Genomic DNA, 15000 nt, shown 5'->3' on the forward strand with positions numbered 1-15000 from the left:
TAAATAAATAAATACTGTATAAATATAACAGGTATATAATAAAAGAAAAAACATACGCACACACACGCGCATAAAATAATAATAAAAATAACCAAACAATATACGCAGAATAATAACCAAACGATCTCGAAATATTAATCGAGGAGTAACAAAGATGATCTAGATCGAAACGATTCGTACGAGAAGTTAACATGCACGTTCATAAATCGTGGAATGTGCGACAGTTGGGCGAGCAGTGGATACATCGTGGCTACGTTGCCAGGAACGACACGCATTAACGCTATACTACATCTCTCGATAGCCATAATGCGTGGAGGACGATGGCTCACGTTTTTCGACACCCTCCTAACCCACCGCTGGTCCCCCCCTCCTGTATCCTCACTTCCCCTCTCGCTGCCGCTTCAATCCCACCGATCCTATCCCACCCCATTCCACCCCTCTTTGCTCTTCAATACAATACCCTAGCGAAGTTTCGACAATATGTTTTGGGGCCATAGCAAAACGTGGCAACGGATGGATGAACAACGGACAACGGATGGATGGATCGATCGAGAGGGTTGCTATAACTCGCTTACTGCACTCTAACTATCTCTCTCTCTCTCTCTCTCTCTCTCTCTCTCTCTCTCTCTCTCTATCTCTATCTCTTTTTCTATCTGTATCTATCTCTTTATATGGGGTTGGTACGTGGTTCAAAACGCCTGTATCATTAGAAGAAGAAAAAGAAGAAGAAGAGGTTGGGAGGGGGGGGGATTATGAGGTAGGGATATATATATATATATATACATAGGGATAGGGGTTAGGGCGGAGTTTGTTTAGGCCCATGGCGCGAAAGGCACTCAAGCCGCTAATCTATTTAGCCGTAGTGTTTGATATGGAATTAATGATGGGGGGCTGAGGGGAGGGAGGAAAAGAGAGAGAGAGAGAGAGAGAGAGAGAGAGAGAGAGAATTACATACCGTTCTCCCTACTCGTATACTATGCTATATTACCTTATGAACCCCACTTTACTTCCTCCCTCCTTGGACTGTCACAGATTTTTCAGTTTACCTTTTGAAGTTACGAGGAAGAAAAAAGGAAAAGGGCATAATAAGGTTTCCGGGGTTAAAGGAGATGGTTGGGGGGGGTAAAGGGGGTATAAGGGACACATTGGTAGGATTGGGAAGGAGGGTGAGGGGGGGTAGAGAGAGAGAGAGAGAGAGAGAGGTAAGCACAATTCAGTCGTGTCCGATTTTAGTGTTGATCCTAAAACGATTGTTTCTCTTGATCGAGAAAGGTGTTGGATAAAAGGACACGAAGTAAACGCAGCTGTTATAGGGTAACTTCGTTGAGAGATATTTTAAGGGATGAGGTGGGCGAGGAGGAAGGGGAGGCGAGGATGAGGAGGAGGAGGGGGGGGAGAGAGGATAGAAGAGAAAGAAAGAGAAAAAGAGAGAGAAGTTCTTATTTGTATAGTTACGGAAAGAGGAATAGTTAATAGTAGTAGAGGTGAATGTTGTGTGGTGAGATGTTGCGACAATGACGATGACGGTGACGACGGTGATGACGGTGACGACATTGACGACGATGAAGGTGACGATACGGTCAAGTGCTGGTGTCATGTTGCTTCTTCTCTCTCTCTCTCTCTCTCTCTCTCTTTCTCTCTTTCTCTTTCTTCTTCTATTTTTCTTTTTTTGTTTCTCTCTCTCTCTCTCTCTCTCATTCTCTCTCGTTCTTTCTCGTTCTTTTTCGTTCTCTCTCTCTCTCTCTCTCTCTCTCGTTCTCTCTCGTTCTCTCTCGTTCTCTCTCGTTCTCTCTCGTTCTGTCTCTTTCTTTCTTTTTTCGAGAGACGTGCCGCGTAACAGCGCATCAGAATGCGACACTGTCAGCAAAATCCCGCTGCGACGGAGTACGGTAGCACTCTTGAGAGTAAACTTTGAATAAGTTGACGCTCGCAAATATCTTCTCTCTCTCTCTCTCTCTCTCTCTCTCTATGTACTATTTTGTTGTGACGTCAAGCTTAGAAGCGCTACCAAGAGAGAAGATTTCTTTATCAACTTTAGAATTCAGTCTGTTTCTCGTTCTTTTCGTATAATACTAATAATAATAATAATAATAATAATAATAATAATAATAATAACAATAATAATAATAATAATAATAATAATAATAATTATAATAGTAATAATAGTAATAATAATAATAAATAAATAAATAAAGAAAGAAGAAGAAGAAGAAGAAGAAGAAGAAGAAGAAACGTTTTTTAGTTCGTTAGAAAATAATTGAAATGAATATTTTCAGATTATTGTTATTATCACCTTGATTTCATTTTTAGAATTTATAGTTATGTAAATTAATATATCCTTCGGATTTTTCATTAAAACATTTAAAAGGAAGCGATTGTTATTCGCTTCCTTTTAAGTCAATTATTTATTTGTTCGTTTTAATATCTCCTAATCTATCTTTTTTTCTTTTTTTTTTTTTCTTCTTTTTTTTTTTTTTTCTTCTTGTGTATGTACTTCGTTCTAACGTCGAGCATAGAAATCATCACGAGTGTGAAAAGTTTTTAATCGATATCGTTAAATTTTACATCCAATCTATTTCTTATTGTTCTCGTAATATAACGATAAAAGAAATATTTATGTTTCGTTTGAAAACGATAGATACGATTAATATAAAGTTTGTATAAGTCAAGTATAAATATAAAATCTTTTAGTTTATATAAAGAAATAAGGGAAGTGGAGTCATATTCCATTGCAGTATCCTATGACAGTTTTGTAAGTTTCTTTCTCTCTCTCTCTCTCTCTCTCTCTCTCTTTCTCTCTGTCTCTCTCTTTCTATCTTTTTTTACACTTTGCTGGCGACGTAGAGATTAGAAAAGTGAGAGACAACATTACTTTATCGACTCTAAATTTCCATCTAGTTTTTACACTTTTTATTATAATAATAATAGTAATAATAATAATAATAATAATAATAATAATAATAATAATAATAATAATAATAATAATAATAATAATAATAATAATAATAATAATAATAATAATAATAATAATAATAAATAATTTTGTGTTCGATTATGAAAAGCAAACAATTAAATAAGAATTTCTAATAATTTTGGAGTTACGGTAGCATTGATAAATTTTTAGAGAGAAAGATAAAAAAGTGAAAGAGATATATTTATGCATTATTGCAATGCCCTATGACAATCTTTATTTCTCTCTCTCTCTCTCTCTCTCTCTCTCTCTCTCTCTGTATATATATATATATATATATATATATATATATATATATATATTTCTTTCTCTTTTTCTCTCTTTCTATCGTGTCACAATATTCAGATTAGAAAAATGAAAGAGACTTTTTTCTTGATTGAGTATAAATTGTATTACATCTTCTTTTTAATCTTCTCATAATAATAATGAAAGAAACTATTCGTTAGAAAATATATATATATAATCAATATTCATTATACACGTTTTAAAAGTATAGTTGAATGGATAAATCTTTGGATTTTAATAAAGATGTAAAGAAATAAAGAAATATGGATTCATGGTCTGTTGCAATGTCCTATGACTTAGTACTGTGTCGCAATATTGAGATTAGAAAACTAAGACAGCAAGAGAGAGAGAGAGAGAGAGATGGAAAGCGAAAGAGAAAGAGAAAGAAAGAGAGAGAGAGAGAGAGAGAGAGAGAGAGAGAGAGAGAGAGAGAGAGATGGAAAGCGAAAGAGAAAGAGAAAGAAAGAGAGAGAGAGAGAGAGAGAGAGAGAGAGAGAGACAATATCATCATATTCGTAAAATAATAATACATAGAATTACGCGTGCGCGTTGATCGTTAAAAAAAAAGAAAATAATACAAATTCTTTGCGCTTGTAAAAAAAAGAAAAACAACAAGAAAAAAAAAGAAAAAATAGATCCGATCTATGGCGTACGTGGATCTTACAAGAAAAAAAGAAAGAAAAAAAAAAGAAAAAGAAAAAGAAAAAAGAAAGAAAGACAAAGGAAAAGAAGCAAAGAGTAAGAAAGAAAGAAAGAAAGAAAGAAAAAAACAAAAAAGAAAAAGAAAAGGAAGAAAAAGTGGAAGAAAAAGTAGAAAAGAAGGAAATGAATTTATGAAATCGTTTTATGTTCCAGTGTCCTGTGACAATAAACTCGTCGTTAGCGTCGTCGTCGGGCTCACCATCGTCAGGCGTTCACCTGAGCGCAGGAAGTTCCTCTTTGGTGAGTGCGGCGTCCGGCGGAGGGACGACGAATCATCCTCTTGGCGTGGTGGGTGCCGTGCCCGGTGGCGGGGCCGGTGGTCTGTCGAACGCAAGGATGGCGGTGACGAGCGCGGTTGTACGGCCACCGGGGAGTCCAACAGCCTCGGTGAGTCCGTCTCAAGGTCATCCACCGCCAACGACGGCAGGCCCAACAGCCGCTAGGTGCTGCGACACCGGCAGGCCCATCTTCACGGACCCCCTCACCGGGCAAACTGTCTGTTCCTGTCAGTACGAGCTACTTGGTGGTTATCAAAGACTCGGAGCATTACCAACTGCGGCCCTATCGATGTATAGCGCGCCTTACGCTGCCGCGGCAGCCGCTGCCGCTTCCGAGGGCATGGCTGCTTATTTTCCAAGTCTTGGCGCTGAACAGGCACCATTCTACACGCCTACCGTAAGTAACTTTTTCTTTTTTTCCTTTTTCTTTTTTTTTTCTTTTTTTCTTTCTTTTTTTTTCTTTTTTTATTTCTTCGTTCGCTTTTGATTTCTTTCTGGTTTTTCTCTCCCCCCGTCTTCTCTCTCTCTCTCTCTCTCTCTCTCTCTTTCTCTTTCCCCTTCCCCAAGGCCCCTCCACCGTGTTTCTTCTCTCTCACTCTCTCTCTCTCTTTTTTTTTGTTTTTTGTATTTTTTTTCTTTTCTCCATAAAAACTTTACGAATCATCATTCGTCCCGACGATGTTCATCGTTCTTTTTCTTCGTTAAGTTCGTGCGCCACGCCAGTTTTCTCTTCTTTTCTTTTCTTTTTTTTTTCTTCTTTTTTTTTTTTTTTTTTTTTTACTTTTCTCTTTCAATAAAATTTAAACGACGACAAAATATTCACGACGATCCGATCGTTCGCTTTCTTTCATATATATATATGTACGCGTAGAAAAAGAAAAAGATAATGTTGGAACAAATTTTTATGGATATACCATGCATACATATATACATATATATATATATATATATATATATATATATATATATATATATATGTATACATATACATACCGTAACCGTACGCGACTCTATAACTTCCGCAGAAACTTTCTGAACGATCCGATACTTGAGATATATTCGAAATATTTGTATTTGCTTGTATCTGAATTTCTTATCACATTTCTTCAACGCACCGGTCTGTAACAGATGATTATCTTTGAAACTACTTCGAGATATTCAAAACCTATAACGTTTATGCTTGCCTCAGTCGAAATCGTTGAATCGATTTTACTTGAAATTTTATATAACGAATATAGTTTATACATTGTTACGATTAAAAGAAAAAAAAAAAAAAAAAAAAAAAAAAAAAAAAAAAAAAAAAAAAATAAAGAAAAAATTTCAAATCGAATTTACGTTACGGCACGAAAGTGTTAAAAAGTGCTCGAAGAAGTATTTCTTAAAATTCTTTAACGTAAAACAAATCCTTCTGATTCTCTAATATCAATAGAAAAATCAAAAAAAAAAAAAAAGACAAAAGAAAAGAAAGGAAAAGAAAAAAAAGAGAGAAGAAACGAAAGGAGAAGAATAAAAGAGTGAGAGAGAGAGAGAGAGAGAGAGAGAGAGAGAGAAAATAACAAAAAAAAAAAAAAAAAAAAAAGAAAAAGAAAAGGAAGAAAAAAAAAATCTGTACGGGATGATCGCCGTACAGGATTTACTTTTTATTGTGTTCGTGTACAACGGTATATTGGATTCAGCAAGTTCCTGTCGTAATATTCATGTCGTTACGATATAATAGAGAAACGGTGTGCGTGGAAGACGCTGTGTGTAATGTCCTTTAAGCTCGATCATAAAGAAGAAACGATAAAGGCGAGCACTCTCCCGAGCGACGGCTCGAAACACGACACAGTGTTCCCACTGTCGTAGCAACACGAATTCATAAATTTACGCTTGTGGTTAAGGCTATTTTCTTGGTTGAGACGCCCTGTGTGTGCGTGTGTGTGGTCTGATAACCTCTAGTCGGCGACTAACTCGGATGCATGAAACTTCGATCTTCTACTTCTACTTAGTTCTTCTTATTCCTCTTATTCCTCTTCCTCTTCTTCTTCTTCTTCTTCTTCATCTTCTTCTTCTTCTTCCTTCTCGTCTTATACGTTTTCTGGTCGCATTAACGTCATTGCCGGTCCTCAATGACGATAATACCTCGTTTATATACCGTTAACTTGTCCAGTCCAGCGGCATTTAAGTCGTTTGAAGAAAATTTTCACGCACCATTGACGATAAACTCTAAAAGATCTAACTCTCGATCGTGTGATTATTTCTCTTTTTTCTTTTCTTTTTTTCTTTTTTCTTTTTTTTTTCTTTTTTTTTTTATATATTTCTTTTTCCTTTTCTTTTTTTTCTCTTCTTCTTCCTTCTTTCTTCTTTCTTCTTTCTTCTTTCTTCATCTATCTTCTATTAAGATCTTTAAAAGTCGATCCCCGCTCATGACTTATTTATCGTTTCTAATACGTTTTAACCTAGTAGACTTCTAATCGGTGAATGTAAATTACTATCTATATTTAGATGACAAAAAGAAATGCTAAACGAAAATAGAAAAAAAACAAAAACAAAAACAAAAAAGAAGAAAAAAGAAAAAAAAAAACAGAGAAAATTTTGTTTTGTAATCAAATTAATTTGATTTTAAAATGAATGAATTAAAAATATCTATTAATTTCTAAATGATTGTAGACAATTGATTTATTAATTTTATTATAATTTATAAGAAAAATTTTCGACAAATGAATTTAACGATCTTTCTTTTTTTCTTTTTCTTTTTTTTTTTTTTTTCTTTTCTTTTCTTTCCTTTTAATAATCAATTACTCCTATTCAAAAATGCATTAGGCTAATTATTCTTTTTCTTTTTCTTTTTTTTTTTTTTCCCAACATATCATAAAAACTGGCAAGCATAATGAATCATCATGGAAAATGATTAATTAGATTCTTTTTAAATATCACTCGAAAAACATTTAACCCAAATATTCGTAAATTAATATATTTCATAATAAATGTAAGAAACAGTTATTACATTATCTCTTACATTATCGTGTATCCGTTTACACGTTTGTCTCGTTCTTATTTCAATTGGAGATAACAATGACAATAGAAATAAAAAATCCATATTCCCTTTTTGCTTCTCTATAATTTTGAAATATCAAAATAAATACAATTAGGGCACACTTTATGAAAGTATTAAGATCTCACGAGAGTATTATTTTATTTATGCTTGGCGAGAAATGAAGGAAAGAAGAAGAAAATAAAAAAAAAAAAAAAAAGGAAAAAAAAAAGAAAACATAAAAGAAGAAGAAGAAGAAGAAGAAGAAGAAAAAAAATAAGAAAGAAAAAACAACAACGAAGAGGAAAAAAAAAGAAAATATTCAAGATCAAATTAATACGAATTATCATTTGTTTCCAGGCCGCTGGACTCGATTTGAAGGAAAATCTTGGTGCAGGTGCAGCGGCAGCATGGCCCTATCCCTCGGTCTATCATCCCTACGATGCCGCATTCGCGAGTTATCCATTTAACGGGTAAGTAACTAACTTATATGTGCACAATTATCGACGAATTTATCGATATAAAAATTAAAAAAAAAAAAAAAAAGAAAAAAAAAGAAAAAAAAGAAAAGGAATGGAAAAAAAAGAAAAAGAAAAGAAAAGTCTTATCATAAAATGTCGTTATTCATACAATTGGAAATTGATAGACAAAGAGGGAAATAAGGAGAGGCAGGCAGGCAAGCAGGCTGGCAAGCAAGCAAGCAAGCAAGCAAGCAGGCAGGCAGGCAAGCAAGCAGGCAGGCAGGCAGGCAGGCAGGCGGGTGGGTGGGTGGATGGATGGATGGGTGGGTAGGTCGGGAGGCAAGAAGGGGGACATACACGATTCTCTTATTCTCTTTGCGTTCTTCATTCGTGGACGCTGTGTTAGCGCCTGGTTAGATAAGCTTCTTTCTCTCTCTCTCTCTCTCTGTCTCTCTTTCTGTCTCTCTCTCTTTTTCTCCGTGAATACATAAACATTCTAATAAATTAGCCTTGAGTTGACCCGAGACTGTCGCCTCAGCCGTCTTTTCCTCGAGGCTTCGTTCTCGAATCGGTCAACGAGTGTCACAACGACTCGACCGGTGAAAGGTCTTCGTTTGTTGATAATAATTTCTCATCGAATTTACATACTACGGATTAACACGGTTTCGTTACGAGAAATTCTTTTTTTCTTTTTTTCTTTCTTTCTTTTTCTTTCTTTTCTCTCTCTTTCCTTGCCACCGTCTTCCTTCTTTCCTTCTTCCTTCCTTCCTTTTTCTTTTCTCTTTTCTTTGGAATTTTTCGTCTTCTTCTTTTTTTTTTTTTTTTTTGTTTTTCTTCACCCCCCCCCTCCACCCCCTTTTCCCGCCACTTCTTTCTCTCCCAAGCAACGAAATTGCAAATTAGTTTGGACAATTTAAAAGAGATTATAAAAAAGAATTTGTAGATATTTTGTACGTAATCGAATTTAAGAATTATTTTTTTTCTTGTTCCTTCTTTTTTTTTTTTTCTTTTTCTTAACTATTTGTTATTTATACGATAGATACGTTTAATTAATAAACGAACGAATAGCATTTTGTTAAATAAATATAATCGTTATTGCTAATGGAAAATATCGATGGGAAATGATCGAATCGTTATTAATTAAGTTTCATGACTTGTTATAAATATAAATATAGATCATGTCTATTTATAATATATCGAGATAAAACATTGCGTTAAGTAATATTTCAATTATAAATAAACTTGATGATTTTATATTAATCGATGTAATAATGTTGAACTATTATATTTTTTTAATACTTTATTATAAATATCGTGCGTATATTTAAAGTACCGATTAAAAAGTATTTTAAAAAATACTCTCTCGATAAATAACATAAAGAATTAGATAGGTCGATACGATTTATCTAATTACTGTTTAAAAAAAAAAAAAAAAAAAAAAAAGAGAAAAAAAAGAAAAAAAAAAAGAAAAGAAAAACATGATTTGTGTATAATGAAATATTAATCGCGTTTGATAACAATGTGTATGTGTATATATATATATATATATATATACATATCTATAATTATTTATGTTTTATCTATATATACTTTATATATAGACGAATATTTGTTTGTTTTTTTTTTTTCTTATTATATTGTACGTCTATGTAATTCATTATTCTCATACTCATTAGTTTTATTATTACATACGTTCATTATTCATCTAGATCACATTAGAATATTCTCATAAAGTATTATATTTTTACAATATTTTGACCGTATGATGGATTGATTTGAATCGCGTCATAAAAGCGTTGTAATATTTATCTGATTATTTTTTTATATTGTCGGATAATTTTGAATTGTGTATATAATGTTTCTGACGAAATAATTATTATTTAACAATATCATCATTTTAATTCAATATCGTAACGCAAGATTATTTATATATATATATATATATATATATATATATATATATATATACACATGATTAGAATCGATTTAATCAATCGATTGATTTCAATTTTTATTATTATAAACTTAATTGTTTCAAAGAAAATCAAATTATTGAATATTTTTGATTGATAAAATTTCCGACGGGATTGAATGTTTCGTAGGTCAAATTTAACGTGAAAATGTAATTAAATTTTGTTACAGAAGCAACGTAATATTTACGATATCAAATCGCGAGATATAAAAAATATATTTTACATCGGGATAAAAGCTTTTTAAAATTTTCATTTTAATTTTATATATATATATACACATATAAAAAAAAAAAGAAAAAAAGAAATATATATATATATATATATATATATATATATATGTGCGTGCGTATGAAAAAAGAAAAAATTCCGAATCAATTTCTACGATCTGATTATTTATAAAACTAATGGAATGTTTACAAGATTAGATCGTGTAATATCAGATATCTTCGGTAGATAAAGTTTCTTACGAAACAACGAATTCGAAATACTCTCATCGTTCCAATTTAACGTTGAAGTAAATCAAGGAATGAGAGAAATTCAATATCGATTTTCACAATCGATATTGATTAGAATCTTATTGCAAAAACGTGATAATGCTTAGAAGATTAAATCGTGAGAGATGTTCTATGTCTTTGAAAAGATAATATTTCAAATAGTCCGAGAAAATTTCGTTCTTTCTTTTCAACGTAATAAAAAAAAAAAAAAAAAAGAAAAAAAAATAAAAAAGAAGAAAAAAAAGAGTATCTAAACGAAGAATGCAAAAAATCAAAATCAATTTCTAGAATCGATCGATTCTGTATCTCATTGGAAGAAATGGCTAACTTAAAGCTTAGAGAATTAGATCGTGAAACTATTCTATTTATTTATCGTTGACGCGTAATGTATTTTGAAATAATTAATAACATCTACGTTCTAATTCAATTATAAACAATGTAATAAAGAAATTAAATATTCGCCTAATCGATTTTTCTTGCAATCGTTCGATTAGAAATTTAATAGTAAAGCAATAGTATAAGTTTATATGATTATATTATCAAGTGCCGTCGGATAAAATGTTTTACTAGAATTTCAAAATTTTCAATTGCATTTGCAATTGAATTGATATGGTGTAACGAATAATGCAAAACTATTTCTACGATCGGTATCGATTTGAATTTACAAGATCAATGGTAAAGATTCCAAGAGATTCGAGAATATTCATCGTTTTAATTCATATAAAAAAAAAAAAATAAAAAAATAAAAAAAAGTAGAAGGAACGAAGAATTCAGTATCGATTTCTGGAATCTATCGATCAGGAATCCATTTAGAGAAATGACACAGAAAGCTTAGAAGATTAGATCGTGAAACGTTCAATGTATATATTTATAACCCATATATATATATATATATATATATATATATATATATATATAATCGTTTCGATAAAGTTGCAATTAATAAAAACGATCACGATCGTTTTCGAAATATGAACGTACGAAAAACCAAAAAAAAAAAAAAGAAAAAAGAGACAAAGACAAAAAAAAGAAAAGAAAAGAGAGAGAGAGAGAGAGAGAGAGAGAGAGAAAGAGAGGGAGAAAGATATCGTAACAAAGAAACTTAACGAATATAATTCAACTAAGATTTCAATGATATCGAAAGTACGATAAGAGACGAGTATGTACGATATGTACTTACGTACATACGCATTACATTCTACATATATGAATAAATAATTAATTCTATATCTTTTTAATGATACGCGTTGAAAGTATAATAATTAATTGCAAAAGAAGAGAACGAAATGAAATGAAACAAAAATTTTGAAAAAAGAAAAAAGAAGAGAGAGAGAGAGAGAGAGAGAGCAAAAAAGAAAGAAAGAAAGGAAGGAAGAAATACAAAAAAGAAAAGAAGAAGAAGAAGAAGAAGAAAAACAATAACAAGATATAGAAAATAAATAATTAGTGTAGAATTTCTATGATATTGAAAATCACGATAAGGCCACTAAACTATGTATGTAAGTATGTAAGTAAGTAAGTCGAGTATGAGTTCTCAGTCACGTATCTATCAGTCGAATTCTCCCCTCCTCTCTCTCTCTCTCTCTCTCTCTCTCTCTCTCTCTCTCTCTCTCTCTCTCTCTCTCTCTCTCTACCAATCCAATCCCCGACCCCTCGATCCCTGCTCACCGTCACGGTAAAGGCAAGGCTATACGCGGCTTGACAACTGCGTCAAGAGCTCACGGCTCATGGCATCTAGATACTATATTGCGACGTGACGCACTTCCGGTCGCTAAGACTGCTTCGTATGCAAGGAAGCGATCGGGTACTACAGCTTGCTTAGCATCCATTCGGTCTAGTCGCTTAGCGCACCGAGCCTTCCTTTATGGCGGACCTACCGCCGCTCCTCACCGGAACCGCAACACGCACTCGGCCAAAGTGTGATAAGAATTGCCGGAAGACGATCGGACCTTCTGCACCTGCACCTTCTTCTCAACGAGCTCGATATTTCTCTCTCTCTCTCTTTCTTTTTTTTTTTTCTTTCTTTCTTTCTTTCTTACTTACTCGCTCACTTATTTACTCACTTATTTACTTATTTATTTACTTACTTACTTACTTTCTTTATTTCGTAATTTTTTTCCCCCACCCCCTTTTTTTCTTTTCTCTCTCTCTCTCTCTCTCTCTCTCTCTCTCTCTCTTTCTTTCTTTCGGCTTTTCTCTTCATCTTTTACTTCTCTGTTTCTTTTTCCTTTTTTTATCGAACGCTATACTACACCACCACCATCACCATCACCCAACCTCCACCACAACCTCTTACAACTCTCTTTGTTTTTTCTTCTTCTACTTCTTCTTCTTTCCCTATTTCTTTTATTTTTTCTTTTTTTTTTTTCTTTTCTTTTCTCTTTCTTCCTTGATACTTTTTTTTTAGATAGATATTACTTCTTCTATTTTATTTCTTTTCTTCTTTTTTCTCTCTGTTTTTCTCTTTTTTCTTTTTTTTTTTTCTTTTTGTTTTTTATTTTATTTCATTTCATTTTAATTCGGCTCGTTTTAAATACAAATTACAGTGTTTTGTAAATACATGGAAAGAGAGAGAGAAGGAGAATGAGAGGGAGATGAGGAGAGGGAGGAGGGTGGAAGGGGAACAAATTTTATTTTGGTTTTTTTTCTTTTTTCGTTTTTCCTCTTTTTCTTTTCTTTTTTCTTTTCTTTTTCTTTTTTTTTTTCAAATATTTCAACGTCTAGTAAATGTGTTCCAATAGAAATTAACTATAGAAGTTAATTGTTTTTATGTATTTTCTGTTTTTCTATTTAATATATAAGAAAAAAAATGTTTTGATTCGTTAAAAAGTTAGATAGATTTTTGTCGAAATGACAAGAGAAATTATTAATGAGAAATCGATCGGTTTGTATATCGGTATAGATCATTTTGATAATCAATTATGTACTTAATTCTTTTTTTTTCTCCCCTTCGACCTCACACCCCCCTCCCGACCCAAAGATATTTTAAACTTATAATCGAATTCGTAATTACGCCAATTTACCATTATAGTTTTAATATTTGAATAAAAAATTGGAAAGATAAATGTCTCGAGGTGGTGCAATTGAATTTTTAAAAACAATGACAAAATATGACGATTATACATTGTTAATTATATATTAATCCTTTGGACTTTGAGTTATCTCTATTTTTTTTCTTCTTTTTCTTTTCTTTTCTTTTTTTTTTTTTCTTAAATTAAAGTTCGTACGATCCATAAGGAGAGTCTTTTTCTTTTTTTTTTTTTTGTTTAATATTAATTTTTAATAACGATAAGTTTCGTCAGTGTAAAAAAATTCTCAAATACTTTCGTCTTGAAATGTGTATATATATATATACATATATATATATATATATATATATATATATATATATATATATAAAAGAAAAAGAAGAAACAAATGAAAAAGGATAAAAAAAGGTTAATATTAATGATAATTACATTGTTAATTAAATATTAATCTTTTGCACTTTGAGGTTATCCCTAACGTGATACTTCCATTGTGCTAATAAAACAAATCAGCAAAAGAGATAGTTTTTATTAAACAAATTGTACACGTGTTTGTACACGAGAAAGCTTTGCGTTTTACATTTCTCAATATTGAAATAACATTAATGGCAAATTTTCGAGAAAATGCGAAACATAATAATCGCATATAGTCAAAGCAAACGTAGTCTATTCTCTGGTAAAGTTAAATAACTGTTTGTATGTGTATGTATACAGAAAAAAAAGAAAAAAAAAAAAAAAAAAAAAAAAATAAATAAAATTTACCTCGTAAAGAATATAATAATTTAAATAAATTACGTATATCAATATTTTATAAATGTCATTATGAATATATTCGTTAAAATCTAAAAGAACTAATATCGCGTCAGTGACTACAAAAAAAAAAAAAAATCCTCTTCATTATTACTCATCTTTCGTTATGATCCAATGGGGAAAGAATAAAGATTGAGAATGAGAATTGAATTAAAAAAAAAAAGAAAAAAAAAACAAAGAAAAGAAGAAGAAAAAAACAATATAAGAATTTGTTAAATTCCTTTTAGAAGAAGAAAGAAAAAGGAAAAAAAAGAAGAGGGAAAAAAAAGAAAAAGATAAAACGCAGATAAAACTTTTCGCCAGACCTAACATAACGTCATGTTGAAAAAGAAAAAAGAGAGAGAGAGAGAGAGAGAGAGAGAGAGAGAGAGAGAGAAAAGCAAAGTAAAAAGAACGATACAGAGTAATAAACGAGATAAATAATGGAGAGAAGGTATAAAATGATGATAAAAAAAAAAAAAAAAAAAAAAAGAAAAAAAGAAAAAAAGAGAAAAATAAAAAAAAAAGAAAGAAAAAAAAGGGAGAAAAAAGAACTTGATATTCGCATGGCGATACGCTTAACTTTTCATTTAAACACAATTTTAAAATGGTCGTTTCAGTTTTGCTGACGTATGGATAACCGTCCCAAATAATTATCTCAGTGTACTTCTTTTTCTTCTTCTTTTTTTGTTCTCTTTCTTTTTCTTTTATTTATATGTATATATATATATATATATATATATATATATATATATATATATATATATATATATATATATATAAAAGAAAGATTACATCGTCAAATTTATCTCTCCCGAGATAAGGACTGTTTTAAGTGATTACGTAATATCATCATCGTGCAGGTCCCTGTTTCCTTTTTCCTTTTCTCACTTTCGGCACGACTTGCAAGTGCGATGCAATTAGCTTGGACTAACATCTTGTCGTTGGATATATGTTTCACGATGCGATAGGTATACCTAACGTTATGTTTTTCTTCTTTTAAACATC

The 15000-nt window shown here is 31.6% G+C and overlaps 1 protein-coding gene across 5 annotated transcripts in view; it reads left to right on the forward strand.

The window, feature by feature from the left end:
- mirr (iroquois-class homeodomain protein mirror) overlaps positions 1-15000 on the forward strand; it is a 57824-nt gene that overhangs the window by 22579 nt on the left and 20245 nt on the right. For all 5 annotated transcript variants that reach the window (XM_085663321.1, XM_085663317.1, XM_085663320.1 and 2 more), the window contains 2 exons: positions 4112-4633; positions 7610-7722. In XM_085663321.1, coding sequence (XP_085519447.1) covers positions 4112-4633; positions 7610-7722 — 635 coding nt within the window. The remainder of the gene's footprint in view (positions 1-4111; positions 4634-7609; positions 7723-15000) is intronic.

The sequence above is a fragment of the Vespa mandarinia genome, chromosome 21 (genome assembly GCF_050613455.1).
Source record: "Vespa mandarinia isolate Hongniang chromosome 21, ASM5061345v1, whole genome shotgun sequence".
In the NCBI taxonomy this organism is placed as follows: domain Eukaryota; kingdom Metazoa; phylum Arthropoda; class Insecta; order Hymenoptera; family Vespidae; genus Vespa; species Vespa mandarinia.